Source organism: Grammomys surdaster, unplaced genomic scaffold (genome assembly GCF_004785775.1).
Source record: "Grammomys surdaster isolate TR1022 unplaced genomic scaffold, NIH_TR_1.0 98, whole genome shotgun sequence".
Lineage (NCBI taxonomy): Eukaryota > Metazoa > Chordata > Mammalia > Rodentia > Muridae > Grammomys > Grammomys surdaster.
The window spans coordinates 680,959-704,232 of NW_021604577.1; the positions used below are offsets into that span (position 1 = coordinate 680,959).

General features: G+C 39.4%; 1 protein-coding gene across 1 annotated transcript in view; it reads left to right on the forward strand.

The window, feature by feature from the left end:
- Nucleotides 1-21,004, forward strand: part of L2hgdh (L-2-hydroxyglutarate dehydrogenase) — a 31,078-nt gene extending 10,074 nt beyond the window's left edge. The window contains exons 5-10 of the mRNA XM_028782018.1: nt 3,775-3,937; nt 5,147-5,181; nt 8,291-8,458; nt 9,235-9,392; nt 10,928-11,059; nt 18,758-21,004. Coding sequence (XP_028637851.1) covers nt 3,775-3,937; nt 5,147-5,181; nt 8,291-8,458; nt 9,235-9,392; nt 10,928-11,059; nt 18,758-18,953 — 852 coding nt within the window. The 3' untranslated portion in view covers nt 18,954-21,004. The remainder of the gene's footprint in view (nt 1-3,774; nt 3,938-5,146; nt 5,182-8,290; nt 8,459-9,234; nt 9,393-10,927; nt 11,060-18,757) is intronic.
- The last annotated feature ends 2,270 nt before the right edge of the window (nt 21,005-23,274 follow it).

The following is a 23,274-nucleotide window of genomic DNA, read 5'->3' on the forward strand; positions in this document are numbered from 1 at the left end:
TTTTGTTTTTTTCAAGACAGGGTTTCTCTGTGTAGTCCTGGCTATCCTGGAACTCACTCTGTAGACCAGGCTGGCCTCGAACTTAGAAATCCGCCTGCCTCTGCCTCCCAAGTGCTGGGATTAAAGGCGTGTGCCACCACCACCCGGTGCTGAGGCCACTTCTATGGGTGTGTAGAACAAGCTAAATATAGCTCACTGAAAACACAGCAAGCCAGAAATCCAGATTTGGGGGTGTTGGCATAGGCTTTACCAGTTGAACACTCCTAATCCAAAATGTTCCCAAATTCAAATATTTTTGAGCATCTTGTTGCTATTTTAAAAGCTTCATATACTTTTTGATTAGAGATTCTCAAACTATAGCAATACATTATGCTTTTAATTCATATTTCCCAATGACGAGGTGTTATGTACCTTTTGATATGTTTATTTCCCACTTGGAAACGTTTCCTCTGAAGTTCCTGTTTAAGAGATTCGCCCATTTTTCTGTTGAGTTTATTGCCTCTTTTATAATTATTAATTCTTACTAATTATAGAATTTGTTTCATAGTCTGGATATATCTGTGTGTATATAAATATATACTTGTCCGTTCATCTAAATATATGTTGTAGGCATCTTCTGCCTCTTTGTAACTTGTCCTTTATTTTAATAGTATCTTTAGGAGGACAGAAGTTCATAATGTAGTCAGTTTAGTGGCCTATGCTTTTTTATGGTTAGCGCCTTAAGTGTTCTATTTGAGAAGCCTTTTCCTGTTCCACGGTCTGTCAAATATCTTACGTGTTTTTCTGAAAGCTGCATTTTATCTTTCATTCAGAATTGAATTTCGTATCTAGCATGAGGCACAGGTCAAGGTATGTTCCTCTTTTATGAATACCCAGTTGACTAGAGGAGCATCATTTACTAAGAGATGATAATCCTCCTGCTGCATACAGCACCTCTTTTTGATAGCAAGTGTGTGTCTGAGTAGAGAATGGATTGTATTCTGTCCTACTGTTCCTTCCATTAAGCCATATTATAGTATGTGCAATATCGTGTCTGAGCTACGGTAGCTCAGATGAATACTGGCTCCAGGGAACTGAGCAGAGGAGGCTCAGGTAGAGAGGGCCAAGGAGAGCCAAAGCAGCTCACAACAGTCGGCACTGTAGGCGTTTCTTTCCTGGTCGTTCACATAAGGGATACTTTGTCATGCCCACTAAAATTGATCACTTTGGAGATTCAGCTGTTATTTCTTCCTCTTGGATTTTTCAAAGATCAGATAAGCAATTTACTGACATGAAATTGACACCGTTTCAGTTTGGTCTGGCAGGATTTGATGCTTAGTCTGAAATATAGCCTCCTCTAACTTTTACTAAATAAGTGTTTTCAGAAAGCACACTAAATTTGTTTCATAGCTTTATATGAATTTAATAAATTTTGATAATGAACCTAATATGTTAGAATTTCTCTGGCATGGATTGTCTTTGACAATAAAACAATTTGTAATCTTCAGAAAGCATACAAGTTTAACATGAAATTTTTATCTGACAATGAAACCTTAAAATTTAAAGATTTGTTTGAAAAGACAAAAAAAGTGCCTTTTGATCTAGTTTAGGCATGACGTAGAAATTTCAGTTTAGTTCCATTTTGAGCTTGAGAACATGCTTTTCTCTATCATCCTAAAGCTTGGGGATCTAGAAGGGTCTCTGATTATCATCTGCTGTATGTTCTTGTGGAGAGTTGTAAAGATTAAAAACCTTAAGGAGCAAGATAGGAACAAGAGCCCATGGTTCTTTATCAGACTTTGCTGTCTAAAAACAAAACTTTTCACCTATTGTGAGGACTGGGGATGAGTCTGGAGAGTATCTTCAAACCTGACCATATGATCCTTCTAAGTCTTTTGAATGAGGCAGATGAAGTATATGTGCTGATAATAAAAAGTTCTATATATACACACATTGTTTTTAAGAGAAAAGAAATTGGTTGTTATTCTCCCAAGCTCCTAAGTGTGTCACCCCCAAAGGACTCAGAACAGGTTTATTTTCTGTTTGAGCAAAGACAAATTCTTTATTTGTACCCAATACTTTAGATCTGCAGATATGATCTATGTGTAATAAAGTGTATCTGTCTGCCTGAAAGGAGTCGTAATGTAGAGAAGACAGAGTTTAGTCTAGCACAGAGTGCCAACTCTTCTGATGGAGTTAGTTCTCTAATTTTTACCAACAAAGGAGTGTGTTAGCTTAATGTAAGAGGATGAGCAGCCTTCCCAGTGGTGAACCCCCTTGAAAATGGGTGAATAGAGGACTTATAAAATAGGCAGACTTGGCTTCTCTCTGAAGCTGCCACATAGTGTTGCACTCTATGTGATGGCACCTGTGGTCATTAACTGTGACAGTACATAGTGGAAAATACAGTCTGGTTATTTCCTAAAGGGACCTCCCCTCCTCACCACCACAACCAGGAATGTTCCATGGTACACAGTCACTTCTGAGTCCCTGGCCTGCTACAAAGAAGTTTATTAGGTCAACTCTAAGACTGGATAACCCCAGGGAGAGGATCTTGCCAAACTCTAAGCTGTGTCTGTAAACTTTGAAGTAGGAACAACTCTTGACAGTGCCCTCTGATACTCCTGACTTCAGGTCTCACCCTTGGGCCTTTTCTATTAGCATAAGAGGTCAACCACATGTTTTTGCTCCTTTGTGTCCTTACTGAGTTTAGCTCCCAACTTTCCTTGGCTCACTTGCCTGGCTCTTTCCCAGCTGTTTGACCTGCCCATGCATTATTTTTTTTCAAGCTGTGATCTGCTAATGTAGAAAGCAGATGGCCAGGCCCCAGGCTGAGACAAGTTTCTATCCACAAGTCCCAACTCAGATGACTATGCTACAGCCAGGTCTGGACCTGGGAACTGGACAGCTTGGCCATGATGGCTTGTTCAGCACATTCCCTGCACATTTGCTTAGAGACACCAACACTTCCAAGACTAGAAAGAGAAGAACAGAAGGGAGACTCTAGAGTTCTGAAAGGTGCAAATGCAGTAATTTAAAAACACGCCTCAAATGTTTATTCACTCAGGAAGTACTTGAGTGGTTTGTGTGCAGGTACGAGGAATACAGAGTAAGGAGGATGTTTGGATTGTAAAGACTGTTGATTCAGAATGAAGCACATTTGCAGAACATTTCTTTCTATCCCTCCACTGTCACAGTTTTTATGCTAGGTGAGAAAGTTACCTGGGTTAAACTCTTGATACATTCCCTTCCAAGGTTGCTGTACCCAGAATTTTTTCTGTAGGTTAAGATTGAATATAGCTGTTAACTTGTATGGATTGTTGAGCAGTAAGTCTCACATGTGTCCATCATATCAAAATGGCAATTTCCTAACTGTGACAAAGGCTTTCATGTTCTAAAATTAAGCCTGGTGATGTAAATAGTGAGGTTTGCCAGATGTTCCATGTTTTGTGAGCCCTTGGTCCAACCTGGGCGGCTGGAGGTATTGAGATGTTCTTATTTAGCTAGTATTGTTTCTGTCCTCTAGTACACACATACACACACACATACATAAATATATATACATAAATTTGGCCATGAACACACACATAAATATATACACACAAATATGTATTCATGGCCAAATTTAGACATATAACAAGAGCAGACTTTTCTGTTACTTTTTAAAGACACTGTCAGATTTTTGTCAATCAAGGATAATGTGTGTTACCCATCAAAATAAACAAATATAGAAAAATAAACAAACCTTACTGTTTCTTGACTGCACCATTTGACTTTTTTATACATTTATTCTAGGGTTTAATGGCTATCGATTGTCCATACACTGGCATTGTGAACTACCAACAGGTAGCTTTGTCATTTGCCCAGGATTTCCAAGAAGCAGGTGGCTCTATCTTGAAAGATTTTGAGGTAAAAGATATTGAAATAGTTAAAGAAAACCCTTCAAGAAGTAAGGATGGTAAGCTGTCTCTATCTTCTCTACAAAATATTTGTATTAGTTAAAAATTAAATAGAATTGTCCCTGTCTGGGTAGTGCAGAAGGGCCAGGAGTGGGACCATACAGAGCAGACCCAGAATTCCTGGATTTTTGTGTGCTGATGGAACTGGGCACCAAGTAGACGTTTGACTGGCACTGAAATCTGAACAGCCAAGGCTGTTATGTACAGTTGGCCTCCAGCAGTTCCCTTGAGGCTAGTCAGCACCTCAGCAATGCTTGCTATAAATATGGATTTTAGCATCATCTAGACTTCTTGAATCAGCCTGCTAGGGGATGTGGCTTAGGGAAGAGTAAGTGGCTGCCTATCTTTGAACACACTCAAGTTTCAAATGGCAGACCAGTATTATAAAAAGACTCAGCTATTCTGAGTCTAACCTCCTATGCCCCATTTAGACTGTAACTAAAAAGCCTGTTTTATTTTACATTGGGATATATATTTTTCTTTTTTAGTCAGGTGAGAGGCTTACAAGACTTCTGCTTGCTTAGAGGAAATCTGAGGGAGAATCCAGTTCTTCCTTAGCAGGTTTTAAAGGAAGTCTGGATTATATGAATCACTTGCCCAGCATTCTTCTGCACTCTAAGATGATGAACAATTTATTAAGTGGTTGTAAGTGGGTAGCAGAATAAGTCAAATTCACAATATAGGTAGATAATAATCTTTTTTTCTGTAGGTATGCTTTATAGGGTGTTAATATATCATCAGTAAGCACAAACAATGTGATAAATGGTCAGTTCATTGTTGGAAATTTTTGTCTTGTGAAAACTTTTGCTTCTCTGAAAAACCACGACTGCAAAGAATCAGGTTACCAACACTTGGACACAAGGTTGCCCTGTATTTGATATCCCATGCTTTGGTTCTGTGGGCTAAATTAAATTCATCTATGATGGTATTATAGTATGATATTGTTGAAGTTAGGGGTCTGTGCCAGGGTAAGCTAGAGAATGTGTGTTAGTTAAATTAATTTTTAAAATTCACCTTAAAACTTTACAGCATTTTATATTTTGTCAAATATGAATTGCTTTAGTCTTCTTAGTTGGTAAAAGTTTCAGAATGAAAATTAAAATGTAATTAAGACAATCACTTAAATTTGTCACTGGTATAATATTTTAATAATGACAGCTTTCTTTTGCTCAAATAAAAGTTTCACTAATTCTTTTTATCTTTGCCAGGGATGAAATACCCAATTGCTGTCAAGAATAGTAAGGTAAAGAGTCATGAGGTCTTTTTACTTTCATTGATTGTTAAGTTGAATTATTGAATAATTGCTATGTTTTTGAGTATGTCTGTTTACGCGCATGTACATGTTCACATGTGTACAGATACATGTGTGTACATGTGCACGTGTGTGTATACATGTGAGAGTCAGAGCACAACCTCTGTTATGGTTCCTTGGAGCCACCCGCCACATGTTTTTTTTAATGTCTTTTGTTAGCATGTATTAATTACACATAGCAGCGGGCTTCGTTATTGTGTTTGTATCACATTCACCCCTACCCACTTTCCTCTTTCCTGTCAGTCTCCCCTCTTGCATGTCTTTTTAAAAATAATATTTATCTTATCCTATGTGTATGGGTGTTTGCCTACATGTGTGTCTATGCATGGCGTGTGTTTCTGGTGACCTGTGAGACTGTCAGAGGGCATTGGAGCCCTGGGACAGGAGTTATGAGGAAGATTGTGAGTGGCCATGTGGGTATGGGAATTGACTAGATCCTCTGCAAGAACAGTCAGTCCTCTTAAGCACTGAGCCATTGCCATCGCTCCAGCCAGCTGATAGGTACTTTATCACTCTGCTGTACTTTTACTTCTTAACTTCTAACTCAGAGACTTGGGGAGGAGTGTGCAGGTTGTGCCGGGGGAGATGATTGTTTTCCTCCAGTCTCCATAGTCTAAAGTGAGAACCATAGGACACTGAATTCCCTATATCCTCAGGTGTCAGTGAGAGCAGAATCACCCATAAGTGATACTGGATTCATAAAGCATTCAGCCTTAACAGTTAGGGGATACCTAGGTTAGAAAGAAGTTGGCAGGTTATGGGCTTTCTGGCAAACTGGGAAGTCAGTTGCTGAAGTGGACGCTGCAGCTGTGTACCATCACTCTCTATGCTCAGCAGATGCAGGACGACATGCCCCTGTTAAACCAAACTTGGGTTTGACAAATAAAAACAGGGAGGGGCAAAACTACTATGTTTTCATCTAATAAGATGTAACTGTTTCTTATATGAATGAAACATGCTCACTCTCCAACACAGATTTTAAAAAATCATTTAAAACCATTGTCTCTGAGAGAAGTTCATTATGAGTTATACTTCTACTCTCAGACCCTTAAGTGCTGAGATAGAAGAGTGATCACTTTAACCATCTTACACTAGATTAATAGTTCCAACTGGAAATTATTTTGAGTCCCAGGGCACAGCAACAGTGCCTGGAGACTTTTTTTGGTTGTCAAAACTGGATGAAGGGATCAAGGCTGCTGGCATGTAGTGGATGGAGGTCAGGGATGCTGATGAACAACCTTTACTTTAGGAAACAGCCTCCCTGCCTCCCAAGGAAAGAGTGTCCTGCTCCAAACAGCAGTAGTGCTGAGGTTAAGAGACCCTGTGTTAGGCAATGAGAGAACAGGAGAGGCCACCATGAAGACACACCACAAACTGGGTGACCTGACAAACAGTTATTCTCTTATACTTGAGGCTCTAGAAGCCCAATACCAAGGTGCTGTCAGGGTTAGTTTTCTGGAGTGGTCTTTCTTACTAGTTTCATGTGTTACTGCTTTTGAGGTTCTGGAGGCTGAACCTAGGTAGCTGGAGGTAGTGCCTAGGTCTTCTAAGGTGCCAGGTGGAATAAATGGCTTGTCCTCATGTCTGATCTTGGATATCAATTCTTTTGGGTCAAAGTTTGGATTGACCCAAAAATGAGTCAATCCATGTGACCTCATCTAACCTTAATTGCCTCTTTAATGGGGACAGAACTTGTACATAAGAATTATGGAAGAACATAATGAGTTCATGATACTGATGATAAAAAATAATTGTGTAATATATAGATAAATGATTTATTTCCCAAGAAGTATGAGAGGATATCCTGAGGCTTTTGTTTGTTTGGGTTTTCAAATGGGTCTTTCTTTTTAGGACTAGCTATGTTGGAGCTTCCTATGTAGACCAGGTTCTCCTGCCCCTGCTCTCAAATGCTGGATTAAAGCATGCACTACTATGCCCTGCCCCACGAGTTTCAGCTTGCACTTTTCTGATTCTGGTGTCAAGCACCTTTCTCATTACCTATTGCTAGTTTACATGTGTGTTTGAAAAGAGTATCTATCCAGGTCCTTTCCCAAGTTTTGTTTTGTTGTAGGTTTTCTTTGTGTTGCCCTGGCTGTCCTGTAACTAGCTCTGTAGATCAGGCTGGCCTTAAATTCATAAAGATCCACCTGCTTCTGCTTCTCAAGTGCTGGGATTAAAGGCACGTGCCTCCACTGCCCTGCTCCTTTCTCCAGTTTAAATTGGATCATTTACTTTTTGGCCAGTGAGTTCTTGAGTTCCTTTTATGTATTAGGTATTGACCTTTGTCAAGTGAATGGCTTGCTGTGCAGAAATGTTGAGTCTGGTGTAGTTCAGTCTGTGGTGCCCGTCTACAAAAATCATTACCAAGGCCAATGTCAGGGAGCATCGTCTGTATTCTGTAGCCATAGGTTTTACGTTTAAATATTAACTCCATTTCGAAAAAAACTTTGTCTGAGATAAGATCTTGCTTGCTAAGTAGCCCTGGCTGGTCTGGTTTTTGGGGTACAGTTCAGGCTGGCCTTGAACTCACTTCTGTTTCAGCCACTCAAGTCCTGGAATTATAGGAATTGACCACCATATGTAGCTTCAAATTCATTTTTTGTACAGTTTACAAAAGAGGGGTTCAGTTTTGCTGATAGTTACATTGCTGATAGTTCTTTTAGAAAAAAAATGTCTATTTATCCTTATTTTTAGTATCTGTTTTACCCCCTTTGACCTATTTATTCATTTATACGTGTGTGTGTGTGTATGTGTATAGCCTAGGTTAGCCAGGGCTACACAGTAAGAATGCCTGCCACCCCCAGCCCCTGGAAAAGTATCTTAGTTAGCGTATATCAACTATATAATGAGATTCAGTGTGGTGTTTCCATACATGCATATAGTTTGTTGATTAATCCCAACCTTTAACCTACCTCCTATATTGCAACCTCCTATATTTATTGGAGGGCTTTGGGTTTTTAAGGTTTCACACACAAACAAGGGCTGCTGCATTTTCTTTCTCATATTTAGAAACTAACCATGTTCCTTTATTTTGTACCAGGGAAAGGAAATTCAGTGTCAATATGTTGTAACATGTGCCGGTCTTCACTCAGACCGTATTTCAGAGTTGAGTGGCTGCAATCCTGACCCTCAAATTGTCCCATTCCGGGGAGATTACCTGATCTTAAAGCCAGAAAAGGGCTACCTTGTAAAAGGAAATATTTATCCGGTAGGTAATGATACTTCTGTCTTCTCACTCATCAAGCTGGTTGGAGCCACAAAGGAAGCGAAAATAAAAATATTTACCTGCTTTAGAAGAGAGGGTTTCAGGGCTGTGTGTGTGGTGATATCACCTGTCTGCAGTGGTTGCTGGCCTAAAGCCACCTTCTGCTCTGTGGGTTGCATGTCTCCAAAAGCATAAGTACATCCTGGAAGTACAAAGAACCAGCTCCTCCCTCCTCTGTGGAAGAGCAGCATGAACACTGAATTAATTCATCAGTGCACTAAGAACAAGAGGGTCATGGCTGTTCCAGTTCCAGGAGGTAAAAGTCAGGGGTATGTAAATAAAGCGCTTGCTCTCCTGCCTGCATTTACCCTGCTGATAAACCAATCCCTGAGGGAACATTAGGCTGAACCAGGTGACTGAATTCATCTGCTGCTTCTCACTTCCCTGAGGCCTATGCTGTAAATGTGTACATTTTTTTCCGGGCAATTCTGATTTGCCTGCCAGTCACAGACCTCTCTTATAGGAGAAAGACCCAATAAAGACCCACAGTTCATCTTTTCCCCCTTTCCCAGAAAGATGGGTAAGTGGAACAATATATATTAATTAATGTCACTGGCATTTTAAAACAGAACGTGTGTTAATACAAAATCCTGTCTGCATACAGCTCATGCTGCATACAAATGTGTAGAAGGAGCTCTCTTACCTCACCAGTTAGATGTTTGTGTGTGCAATACAGTGGAATGTGAACTGTGCTAATTGTTGCTGTGTTGAATCTGCAGGTCCCGGACAGCCGATTTCCTTTCCTAGGAGTCCACTTTACACCAAGGATGGATGGCACTATCTGGCTAGGGCCTAATGCAGTGCTTGCCTTTAAACGGGAGGGTTACAGACCCTTTGACTTCGATGCCAGAGATGTTATGGAAGTAATTCTCAAAAGGTAATAATGTTATCTTTAAGAAGATTTTATGTGCTTTTTTTTTAAACTACAGAAGTTTTTAATATTCTGATAGACTAAACCTTCATATATGTGATTGTTAGGTTAATTTCTTATTATTCCAAATTAAGATCTTTCTATAATAAGCATAAATTTGATTATTTGGTTTTGATGCTAAGGATTGAAAGTAGAACCTTGTACATCCTAACTAGGGTTTTTTTCCCCTCTGGAATATGTTTCATGCCAAGTGTAATGTTTAACTACCTCACAAAGATTTTGATGAACCAGGGTAATAATGTCTTAGCTAAAATGAAAGTAAGACCAAAGCCATTCATAAATCTGGTAGTCCATATCTTAAATGTTGCTAAAAGACCCGAAAAATCTTTGAAAAGATCATTTTAAGCTAGTCACCATTGTTTTGTAAACTTTTAAATAAATTACTGATGAGATGGCTTGTGTGTGTGTGTGTGTGTGTGTGGTGTGTGTGTGTGTAAATCTAAGGTTGATACTATATAGACTTACGACACTGTTCTAAGAAATAGCCTTATGAGTATTATTTGTTTTTTCCTATATGCATGCACATGTGTGTGGATGTGCCACATGCATGTGGATGTGTAGGCCATAGTTTGATGTCAGGTGTGTTGTGTTTTATAAAATGGCGGTATAATGCAGTAGGAGGGAGCATCTCAGTGGACCTGGCCAAGGTATTCCCCTGAGGAATCACCACCATGCCATAGGCCTAGTACAAAAAGAAGTTTATTGGGAGAAAGGAAGGGGAGCTGGTAGACGGGTAGAAAGAAGGGGGGCAGGGCAGAGAAAGACAAAAAAAGAAAGGAGAGAGGGAGAAAGGAAGGAAGAGGGAAGGAAGAGCAGTTTGGCTCTTACCTGGCATGTGCGGTGACGAAAGCTGTTGCTAGGTAGCTGTTGGGCAGAGCCTAGTAGAATTGCCAACAAGGTGTCTTCCTCAATCATTATCCACCTTATTTTTATTTTGGAGACACACTCAACTAGGAACTCACTTATTCAACTAGACAAGTAAACCCCAGGGATTCTCCTCCTCTATCTCCTCAGTGCTGGAACTATAGGCATAGGTGTGAGCCTTCTCCAAGCCCTCTGGTCTTTTACGTAATCTTTCTCTTCAGAGGATTTTATATAAAACCACTGGGAAGCATTTTAAACTATATATATGGGTTTTACCCTCTGCAGATTCTTTAACAGAATTAAGTTGAACTTTTTAGCATGTGTGCAGAATCAACTTAAGACCTACTACTAGAATATTGTACCCCTGCCAGACTAAACTAGGATAGGTGTCTCACTGTTTTAAAGATGCCTCTTTAGTGTATTGAAGCATTAGAAAGACTACCATTCTGAAATCACATTCCTTATAAATTTTGAGTATGAATGAATTCCTCTCCTTATATTGGCCAAAAATGTCTTTACTGTGTAACTTTTTCTGACTTTTTATAAAGGATATAGATATTTTATAGTAATAAAAGATTCCTCTGTCTCATAAGGGTTTTTTTTTCCTTAATACTTAGTGGTTTCATTAAACTGGTGTTCCAGAATTTTTCTTATGGAGTTAATGAAATATATAAAGCCTGTTTTCTCAGTGAAACAGTGAAGCATCTTCAAAAGTTCATTCCTGAAATTACCATCAGCGATGTACTTCGGTAAGGAGATGTGATAAGGGAGGGAACTTGAGAGGGAAGCCTGACTGGTGATAGCTCTCATGTAGATGGCACAGCCTCAGGATCTTTGTTCTCTTTTTCCCAAGAGGCTTGCATCCCTCTTGCATTACTGTATCATAGCCCTTAGTTCTTCATAATCATCTATCCTTTTTTTGTTGGTTTTGTTTTGAGACAGAATTTCTGTTTATAGCCCTGTTTAACTCTCAACTTTGCTTCCTTTGCCTCCTGGGTGCTGGGATTAAAGTTGTGTGCCACCTTGATTGAGTCTTAAAAACCTTTTAGACACATACTTCTTGCCTTTTGTCTTCTCTATTTACAATTTTTCATTTTATTTTTAATTGTGTGTTTCTGTGGAGAGATGGATGTGTACACATGAGACCAGAGGCGTTGGATTCCATAGAACTGGAGCTGCAGGAGTTGCAAGCTGCCCATAGTGGGTGCTGGGAGTCAAACTCAGATTCAGGCAGTGCACGCACTTAGCCACTGATCTCCCCAGCCCCCCTCTACTTGTGCTTCTGTCCACTTTGACTCTGCTTGTAAGACAGAAGTAGGATGTAGTCCAGCTATAGTTGCTCTAAATCCTTGTTTTAGGGGTGTCAGGAAAACTTAGTTGGTGTTTTCTTCTTAGAATTAAAGACTTTCTGGACTTGATGTGTAGATTATCCTGAATTCATCAAGCCCATGTATTTGTCCTCCCTAGAGATATTTTTAGTACCCATGCCAGTTGTTAGGCCTAATCCACAGTGTATTCGAGGTACTCATACTGTATAATAACGTGGCCCTCCACGATGCTCCAGAGCAGCTGTTGAAATTAGCCTGGTGTAATATGTCAGTGAGCGTCACCATGTATCAGCAGAGAGTGACAGTCATGTCAGCTGTTTCCCTTAAGGTGCTGGTGGGGGAGTTGGGGGGAGATGTTTCTGCTCTAAATCTGTCTTTCATGTGTCATTCTGAGACCATTCTGATGGACTCCTTAGAAGGGCTATTCAGAACCCAGTTCATGTTTCCTTTCTTATCTCTTCAACTCAGCTTCTGAAATGAAAGGGATATAAATATTGGGTCTTTGTTTTCTTGTGCTCACTTATAAACAAAGGCTTTTATTCTCTCTGGTTTGCAGTTGCAGACTTAGACTGTCTTAAATCTGAAAACAGGCTGGTTAAATCAGGTTTCATTACTGCTGCTAATACTCTTTGGGTGGCTGGGCATGTGGGATTCTGATCAAAACTGTGGCAATGAGTTCACAACCCATATTCCGTTATCACACTTTTATAGAAGCCTGAGGTAAACCTGTTTGCAGGTACATGTAGAGACAGTCAACTCAATCACAGATGAGTTCCTCTTTAGAGACATAGATGCTGGATATATTTAGTGATCCTATTTGTTTCTTCTCTTGATTTCTTCTGGTTCCTCCAGCTGTTAAATTCAGGAAATCACTAAAAAAACAAGGAATGTGTATTTGATATCATTTATATGAGTTGAAAAACAAGTCTAATATCACATATTGTTTGTAGATAACTGTGAAAATAAAAAAGCAATCATAAAACTAATAAATACCTGATTCAGAAAAGTGACTACCTCTAGGGAAGGAAGATCAAGATCTGCAAATATCATGTAGATTTCTACCATATCTCTAGTGATTTCCTTCTTTTTTAAAATTAATTAATTATTTTTTATTATTTCCAGTTTTCCTTTTTTTTTTTTTTTTTTGGATTTTGGAGACAAGGTTTCTCTATGTAGCCCTGGCTGTCCTGGAACTCACTCTGTAGACCAGGCTGGCCTTGAACTCAGAAATCCGCCTGCCTCTGCCTCCCAAGTGCTGGGATTAAAGGCATGCACCACTACTGTCTGGCCAGTTTTCCTTAAAGAGTATATCTGTTGTTGCTTATATCGTATATGCCTGAAATATTTAATGATAATAAGATCAATAGAACTTTTCACAGCTTGAATGAAGCTTTAGTCCTGCCTGTCTTAGTTGTCATACAACCCAGTGTATTCAGACCATAAATGTCCTGTCAATATTGTGTCATAAGCATGTAAGAAGTGTTAGATAGTAAAATCTAATAGAGCATACGTACAAGAAATCCTGAGTTGGATCCCCAGCACTGCAAAAGAACAACAAGCTAATAGAACCCACGCTTGGAGGGTTGTATTACTCTAAAATTATGCCCTAAAGTATCAGTAGCTACCAAAGGTCATTCATCTTGATTCTTATTGCTTAGCAAAGCATTGTGAATAATAATTTAGTATTATGCATTAGACTGGAATGTAAAGTTATTATCTGTCAGATACATACATGAGTTGTATAAACATTACATAACTGTCACTAAGGCCCTTAGATTAATTCTAGGCTCCTTACATTCTTGTCTGATTAATATGGTGCCAATGACATGTTACTGCTACTGAAGTTTGTTAACACTGTAAGGAAGTAAAAAGATGAAGTCATGTATACAGTGATACCCCTTTTCTCCTGTAATTGTTTTGTTAAATGTCTTATTAAGGAATTCAAAGTAAAATTTTAAGCAAGAATGAAAACTATACTATGTCATAACATGCAAAAGCAAGACACCTATGTAACCTTGGTGCTGTTGACATTTTGCACTAGATAATTCTTTGCTGTGAGGCCTGTTTAGCTTATTGCAGAGTATTTAATAGCACCCCTGGCTTTACCCATGTGCCCATTTGTAACAATCTAAAATGTCTCCAGATATTGCCGATCCTCTAGGGGGCAGGATTTCCCTTGGTTGAGAACAACTAGTCTAAGAATTAGATAACTGTCACACTACAAAATTAAAGAGAAAATGTAAGAAACATTCTTGAGATATATATATGTCAAGAATATATATGATATACATACATACATACATACATACATACATACATACATACATACATAGCTGACATTGAGGGAATGCAGTGGGTGTCCATATACCCCAAACAGAAGAAATTGGAAACCTGTTTGCCAAGAGGAGCTGGTACTGATACTGCCCTATAGCAGTAGGAAGATTTTAATAACTAAGAGGCTTGGGTCACAGATATTCCTTGTCCTTTTTATTTAGTTCATTTTTTAACAATTTTATACATATATAGTGCATTCTGATGACTTTCTCCCCTCACACTTTTCTGCCTCCGTTATATTCCTGTCAACCCCCTCTTTCAGATCATGGTTTCTGTTTTGTGACTTACTAGGTTTAGTCAGAGCTGACTTACGAGCTTTGTTTCGGGACTTTTTGTTGGAACCTCGTGGGCTCACTAGTGGGCACACAACTGAAAGCAATGACTGCTCCCAGAGTTTATTAGTAACAACTAGTCAGCATGAGGGATGGAGCCCCCTTAGGTCGTTCCGTTTATACCCGGCTATTATTAGTTCTGTCCTTGTGTAGACCCGGTGCAGGCATCCACATTGCAGCGAACTGTTACTGCAATGGCTTTGGCTGTCGTGTGCTTTGAAGGTGGCATTTTGCAGTCTTTCTCCTTACCTTATATTACCTTATATTATCTTCCCATTGAGCTTATATTTGTTTTTTAAAATTTTATTTATTATGTATATAGCGTTCTGCCTGCATGTATGCCTCTAGGCCAGAAGAGGGTACCAGATCTTATTATAGATGGTTGTGAGCCACCATGTGATTGCTGGGAATTGAACTCAGGACCTCTAGAAGAGCAGCCATCGCTTTTAACCTCTGAGCCATCTCTCCAGCTGCGAGTTTATGAGGTTTTTTTTGTTTTGTTTTGTTTTGTTTTGTTTCTTTTTTGGTTTTTCAAGACAGGGTTTCTCTATATATAGCCCTGGCTGTCCTAGAACTCACTCTGTAGACCCGGCTGGCCTCGAACTCAGAAGTCCGCCTGCCTCTGCCTCCCAAGCACTGGGATTAAAGGCGTGCGCCACCACTGTCCGGCCTAGTTTATGTTTTTAATTGATGTATGATTCACATGCAATAAAATGTACACATACAATAAAAAGTGCTAAGTGAAATTTGAAAATTGTGTCTGCCCATCACACAAAAACAAGGTAATATAGCCTTAGGAACTTTATTTTAACTTAACTTTTAATTAAACTTTAACTTTAATTTATAGGATCTCACAGTGTTCTAATCCCTAACAGTAGGCATATAGAGCACTTACCCAGTACATACAAGGTACAGGATTCCATCCCTAGCACCTACCAGAAAATAAGGAGAGATGAGCCTAGATAAAAATCATATTCTCTCATAATGCATTTTTGTTAAAGATTAGAAAGGAATATAACTGCTCCTTCAGATCTGGAAATTAGGTTGGACTTGTTTACCTTCTCCATATCAGCACATCCAAGTTACATGTGTTCACACAGTATTACACATTTAGATTGGCAGTAGTCCCCAACATGAGCTTTAAAAGCACTTGGCTATATCCTATTTAGGACCAGCCGAAGATGTCAGTTACGACTTTTCAAAGCTTTTTTCCAGCCACAATACAATATCTGTTGTATGACAATACTGCAGTAGAGGATATCTCAGATGGAAGAATGCACTTTGTTATATACTCAGCTGCTGTTGCTTCTGGACATACTTTAGTATTCAGGATGTACCTTGCCATTATACTTAGCTACAAATAGCAAGCACTATATTTAATATAATTGAGTCCATAGCTATTAGTTTGCTAAATCATTCTTTTTAGTTTTTAAAAATATAGTACATAGCTTTATTGAATGTCTGTAAACTATAACACTCAAGTCTAGACATGGAGGTGAAGTAGGTGTTGTACAAGACATCATCTGCCCTCAAAGCGTTTTTGATTTATCTTTTCTAAGGTTTCATTTTACATTGCTTACATCAGGCTGAAGTCTTCTGAAAGGAAAGACTGCACATAACTATACCATGCAGGAGAAAACATAAGGCTTCCTGAGATGCTGAAATTGAAACATGAGGAGTTTGGTAGTTTGGACATTCTACCAATCCATTCTAGTGGATTTTTTTTTTTTTTTTTTTTTTTGGATTTTCGAGACAGCATTTCTCTTTGTAGCCCTGGCTGTCCTCCTGTAACTCACTCTGTAGACCAGGCTGACCTCAAACTCAGAAATCTGCTTGCCTCTGCCTCCTAAGTGCTGGGATAAAGGCGTGTGCCACCACTGATTGTCTCATGCTAGTGGATCTTAAGAAAAGCATAGTGTTTTATTTTTAGTTTGAGTTACAGATTTTAGACACTTAGGCCAAAAGTATTGAGAGATAATTTATCTTTATATGGGAAATAACTACAGATACATTCTTTGCTCTGGTTAATTGGTATTAACTCCAACATACTTCGCAGTAATGAGGAATATACAGTTTGAAGCGCTGTACTGAGGAAAGTGACTTCAGAGGACTGAGCACCAGTGACTGTCCCCTGGAAGACACAAGGACAAGACAGCAAGCTCCACAGGCCCTTTGACTAGCAGCCACATTCTTTGCTAAGAAAATCAAGGAGTGCCACTGCAGAGTTAATAAGCAGTACAGATTGCAAAGAAGGAACCCACATTAGTATGTATCTTTATCCTCAGAAGTGTTCATTTCAGTGTAGTTCCTCCTGCTGTCTCGGATGCTCATTGGGAAGTCCTCCCAACCCCAGATTCTCTAGAGCCAATCATTTGCCTTCCACTTTCTCACAGTTGTAATTCTTCCTTAGCTCTGGAAGTGAACAGTGGAACTGAATGCTTCAGGACGGTACTCAGTCTTTTTGTGTTCCTCTGAGATTACTTATGCACCACACCAGCCTCTCAGCAGTTGTAAGGAGAAAGGAAATGATCCCAGCACATGAAATGCTTGGTCAATAGTAGCTAATTTTGTCCTTGTCCTTGTTCAGCTAGGCTGAGTTCTAAGGATAGTGTTACCATGTTGCTCTTTGTATCCTCAGGTTTTTATCTGGGCTGCCCCAGAATCAATAAAAACTGTTCATGATTGCCTAGCTTCATTGTGTCTTAATGATGCACAGATAGGTTTTGTTTTTTCCACAATATGCTTTGAAAGTGAACACTTTGAAAGGAGATTATTTTGGATTCTAAACATGTTTAAATCAAATTTAATCTGTAAATTTTAACTTTTTTAAAGAAACAGAATTCTAAATCTAAAGCAGAATATTAACATGCCTATAATCCCAGCACTCAGGATGTAGAAAAGGATCAGGAAGTTCAATGTTGAGAGTGCTCCCTCCCTCTCTGTAGCTGACCATGACCAGCCTCAGTCCATCCCCCAATGTCTGTGAACTTTGATGGGTGCTAGAAGATGCTGAACAGTGAGAATTTTGAGGAATACCTGTGTGGCCTCCATGTCAACTTGGCTGATTTGCCAAAGCCAGACAAAGAGATGGTGCAGGAAGGCAACCATATGATCATCCACACACTGAGTACTTTTTGGAACTATATCATGGACTTCCTGTTGGGAAACAGTTTAGGGAGGATCTGACGGGTATAGATGACTTCAAATGCATGGCCATAGTGTGCTGGGGCGGGGACAAGCTCTAGCATGTGCAGAAGGGTGAGAAGGGCTGATGTGGCTGGACCCAGTGGACCGAGAGTAATAAACAGCCCCTGCCCATGAAGAGCAGGGCTACGGTCTACAAGCAAGTCTTCAAGAGCACGCTGAGCCCCCAGAGCAGCCAGAGCAGCCAGAGCAGCCAGAGCAGATGAACCTTGGTCTTGAGGGAAAAGTGTCAAGAACCTGTGGTCAGGATTCCTCTTCTGCCCAGCATGGGACAGGAACCGTCAACTACCTGGCCCTTTACCTCACCTCTCTTCCTTTTCTTAAGCCTACCCCAGTACAAGTGAAAATTTTTAAAAGTGAATTTAGAAAAAGGTTCAAGGTCATCCTTGGCTGCACATGGACGTCAAGAGCATCCTGGATTATGTGAGACCCTATCTTAAAAAATAAAAAAGTTAAATAAAGCTGTCCTAGTGACTGAGTCCAAGTACTCAGGAGGCAGAGGCAGGTGGATCTCTGTGAGTTTGAGGCCTTCCTGGTCTACAAAGTGAGTTCCAGGACAGCCAGGACTACATAGTGAGACCCTGACTCAAACAAAACAAACAAACAAACAAAAAGCAGAACTTGAGTTGACTCACTACAATATTAACATGTTGCTGAATTAATTTTTTATACTTGCCACTTTTTATAATTAATTGAATATTTTCCTTATATTGGAAGTTAAACTATTAAGAAATTTAAAATTCCAACTTAGAGTATACTAGTTTTTTTTTCTTAAATTTTAGTAATATGTCAAAACAAAGTAAAAACATACCATGCATGGAGTGTACAGCTGTAACCAGCTCCTACTCCCACTGTTTCATAAAAAATCTCCTGCGGCCTCTGATTTATATGATTGCCACTGATTGAGTTCTAGAGTAGTTTGTGATTTTAAATAAATAGACATCTATTCCAATTAAATGTGAATTTGCCTGCTACTTTTGGAAAGAGCAGATGTTTACAAGTAATGAATTGCTTGGATATTTGTGTGGTAGTATTTGTTACACTGTCACTCAATAGTCATTCTGCTCTGGCTAAAACTATGCATTGGCCAGAGTATCGTCCACACCCTTTTGCTAAATATGAAACAAGTAGGTTTCCACATAATTGCATTTAGGATAAAGGCTTAATTGCCTTGAGAATGCTTTGGAAGCTTGTAGGCTGTCCTCTCTCTTTGGCTCACATGATTAGCATTTTGTTTTTGCTTTTGCAGAGGCCCTGCTGGAGTACGAGCCCAGGCCCTGGACAGAGATGGAAAACTGGTAGAGGATTTTGTGTTTGATGGAGGAACTGGCGAGATTGGAGATCGAATTCTTCATGTGAGAAATGCACCTTCGCCTGCTGCCACATCCTCCCTGGCAATTTCTAAAATGATAGCAGAGGAAGTACAGCATCGGTTTAAGTTATGAATGACAGAGGGTGCTGTGCTTGCGTTATAGTCCCTACATCAGCAACAAGGGACTACAGGCTGCGGTTTAAAGTTATAGTTTAAGAAAACCGTTTTAAAACCATGCCTTGAGGCTAAAATAACCATTGACTTACTAACAAGATACAGTAGATATAATAATTTAAAAAACTTCAGTTCCATATTCTTGTGAACAAAGAAATGAAGTGTATCACTACCTGTTCCGAACTTCAAGTGTATTAGAGACTTACCCCAACCCACCTCAATCTAGGAAGGGCTCTTACAGAACGTTTGGGAAGACAGCATTAAAAGAGGGACTGTTCCTAAACAAATGTTTGCATTTATAATATTTTTCCTTTTTCTAAATAACTGTTTATTTAGAAAATGAAAATGCTTGATTTCAAGAAAATAAGTGAAATTTTGCATTTCTAAGTAGCATAGAACAACCTCAGTCTTCTACTCGAAGTCCTGCAGTGTGGCACCATCACTCTGTGTGAATAGCAGTGTGCCTGTGTGCTTGCTGCCTACACTGCAGTTTTCTATGGCTGAGAAATGAAAGTCCCTAAAGGGACTGTGATTTTATATGTGCAGTTTAAAATCCTGACCCTGGGTGTGTCACTGTGTAACTTTAACGAATTATGTGTTTCACACCTTAGTTGCTTGGTCACACTAATGTTGACCAGGATTATTAATGATTCATATCTACTTGGGTTTTTCAGAATTCCTATAAACTTTGTGAGGACATTTCTCCATTTTTGGTTAATATCTAACTTGGAGGCATTCACTTTTGTAAACCGCGAAAGTGCCTTACATTCTTCATATTTACTTCACTAACATGTTGAGTTGGTGCCAAGTGCCATACTGTGTGTGTGCATGTGCATGTATGTGTGTGTGGAGTGCCATATTGTTACTGTGTATACTGTATGTATGTGTAGTGCCATATTGTATACTGTGTATATGTATGTGTATAGTACCATACTGTATACTGTGTATGTGTGTGTGTGTGTTTGCATGTGTTTTAGCTAGCAAAGTGTGTCTTGCAATCCAGAAAGTTGGAAAATATAAATGTAAGTGAAGAACTGGTAACCTGTCCATGGAAACAGCCAGCACTTAGGGGAGACACTTCATCTGTCCTCTCCCGAGTGTTCTCTCAGGGTTAATCTTCGTTTTCCTCAACAACACTGTGATGGATGTATGAGAAGGGTGTGCATGCTGATAGAAAAACCTTTTCTTGTTTTTTTTTTTTTTCTCTTCACTTCAGCCCTTGGTTACATTTATTAAGCTATCTAATCCATTCATTTAAAAGGATACATACTGTGGGCTTTAGTTCAAGAGGCATCATATCCCAGGTAAATAGATGAGACAGTTATTCAAAACTTGGGCTGGGCATATTGAAACATTCAGAAATCATTTACAGAAAAAAACAAATTCTAATGGTCCTCCATAACAACTGATTCCAAAAGAAACACACTGCACAGAGTACTTTTCTATTCTAAGACTTTAGTGATACAAACATTACATTAAGATTGTTTTAGCTGGGCGGTGGTGGCGCACGCCTTTAATCCCAGCACTTGGGAGGCAGAGGCAGGCGGATTTCTGAGTTCGAGGCCAGCCTGGTCTACCGAGTGAGTTGCAGGACAGCCAGGGCTCCACAGAGAAACCCTGTCTCGAAAAACAAAACAAAAAAAAGATTGTTTTACTCTATGAATAAGATAAGAATATCTTCCTTTTAGATGTGGTGAGAGAAGTGTGCATTGGTTTTGTTTCATCAGCTGTGAAACCTGTGCACATATACTAAGCTGTGAAAAAATAAAGTTACAAAATATAAAACACAAAAGTAACTATCATGATTGAAGCAATCCTTACTCCATTTGGGTCTGTATTATATGCCCCAAAATAATAGGGAAAATTTGTTAAAATAGGTCATTAATCTGTTTGTAAAATATTTGATATTTATGTCAATAGGACTTTTTTGTTAAATACTGATATATAGGAATTTTTGTGTCTTTCTGAGAAAATAAAAGTGTATATTAGTATTAAAATATTTTAATGTTTCTTGGTGTTATGATCATATTTTATTCCAATTAAAACCTCTGCTGAGGAGCTGGAGAGATGGCTTAGTAGCTGAGAGCACTGACTGCTCTTTCAAAGGACCCAGATTCAATTCACACCACCCTCATGGCAGGCACTCACTGTTGCAGGATAGTTGATCACACTGTGAATTCTGAGATTGTATTGTTTACTGGGAAAACCTGTTTCTAGTTGTGGTATGGCTCAGCCTTAGCTTACACCTTTAATCCCAAATAATGAACACAAAGTTGGTTTGTAGAAGGAAGCTTTTGTGTTTGAAAGTGATATTTAATTGAATGGCAGACAAAGTCAAAATCAGAAAGATTTGACAGAATGGGAAATTCCAACTCTGATTCATGAGAAGAGAGAAGAAAGGGAAACTTAGAGCACAAAGAAGAAAAAAGAGGAGGAAGGAAGGTCAACTTGAAGAGGAGTTTTACCCAGAACATCCAAGTTGACCAGCCAACCAGAGATCAGAAAGAACTAGAAAGGGTGAGCTTATTCAGCAGTAAGTCTTAGAGGCTGAAACCATTCTAGGCCTAGATAAGATTGTAGGAAGGCTAGAAGCTTCCAAGACCAGGCCTAGGTTAGCAGACTGAGCAGTAAGCCTCTGAGACTACAATTACCCAGGCAAATAAAAGGTACTTTTATAGCTCATAACTGTCTGTAACTCATGCATGTGGTCTACAGACAAATGCAGGCAAAACACCAATGCACATAAAATAAAGATACTTGAGAAAAAAAAGTTGACTAGCAGTGGTGGTGCATACCTTTAATCCTAGCATTCAGGAGGAGAGGCAGGTTTGACTATAGAGCAAGTTCCAGGATAGCTGGGACTACACAGAGAAACCCTGTCTTGAAAAAAAAAAAAAAACAAATCAACAAAAGTTTATTGTAATAGATATCCTTGTTAAGTAACACGTTCTCTAAGATTGTAACTTTTGATCCTGGAGGGAAGCCCTTTATGCAGGAATGTAAATGACTCAAAATAGCTTAAGGAAGTTCCTGAAACTGACTAAAGCTTTGGTAGTAAACAATAAAAACTTGAGATTCACCCCCTAGGGAAGGAAGCTGAGCTGCAAAGAATGACTCTCAAGCAATCCCAGACCTGGAAGAGGTGTAGAGCAGCTGAGTTGCTTGGATCTGATACTTTTCAGTCTGCTGAGCAGCCTTCAGGCTGTCTATACCAGGTTCCCAGGATTTGTTGTAGGCCTTGGTGATGCAGCTGTCTGAGTCATTTCTGCCTCTGTAGGGAATTCTTCACTCATATTCTGTGAGTTACCCCAATAAAACTCATTGGTTCACCCAAGTTGGACTTTGGTAGTATCTGTACTTTGGTCTGTGGTGGGTTCCCTATCTGGGCTTGGTAGACCTGTGCATCACATCTCCCCAGGAGAAATTTTCTCAGGCAACTTAAATTATGTAAACTATCATAACTGTAGACATAAGTCTTTAAAAACTCTTCTAAAATTAGGTATAATAGTGCATACCTGTAACAGCACTCAGGAGTTCGAGGGAAGAGGATTACAAATTCAAGGCTAGCCTAGGCTGTGTAGTGAGATTCCTGCCTCAATACAGTAACACAATTGCTTCTGTATTTGTGAATAATATAAACTTTCGGGATAGATGTATTTTGGTGTGACAGTGAACCACCTTATAATTTAGCTTGAGAGTGCTTAGTTTGTGGGGAACTCTTATGTACATTTTTAGTGTTTGATGTTATGTAACCTGATCCTTTTTATCCACACAAGTATGTGTGTATCAAAGTCCTTCGCTTGATTGCCTTAGAGGTATGCATTGTTGGAGCAGTGCCATTACTGTTGGCAGAATTCCACTTTTCCTGAGGCTATTTGGAGATCTGCCCACCAGCCTATGGGATAACCTCAACTCCTAGAACTTTCTTCAAAAGATAGTAGTTTACTCTGCCAGACTCTGGCATGTGGAAGTCTGTTGGGCCTGTATTGGAGGCTAGCCAATTGTAATGGTTTGTACTGTGAGCTCTTCCTGCACAAGCGAACCAGTGGTAAAGGTGTGTGCATTGGTTGAGGGCCGACTGTAGCCTCTAGGGTCCTTCTCTAATCAGATGTTTTCTTTCTTTCTTTCTTTCTTTCTTTCTTTCTTTCTTTCTTTCTTTCTTTTATAGTATAAAATAGTTTATTCAGGGCATGGGGAGGGGAGTTGAGGGAATAGAGATAGAGAAAGGCAGAGAGAGAGAGAGAGAGAGAGAGAGAGAGAGAGAGAGAGAGAGAGAGAGA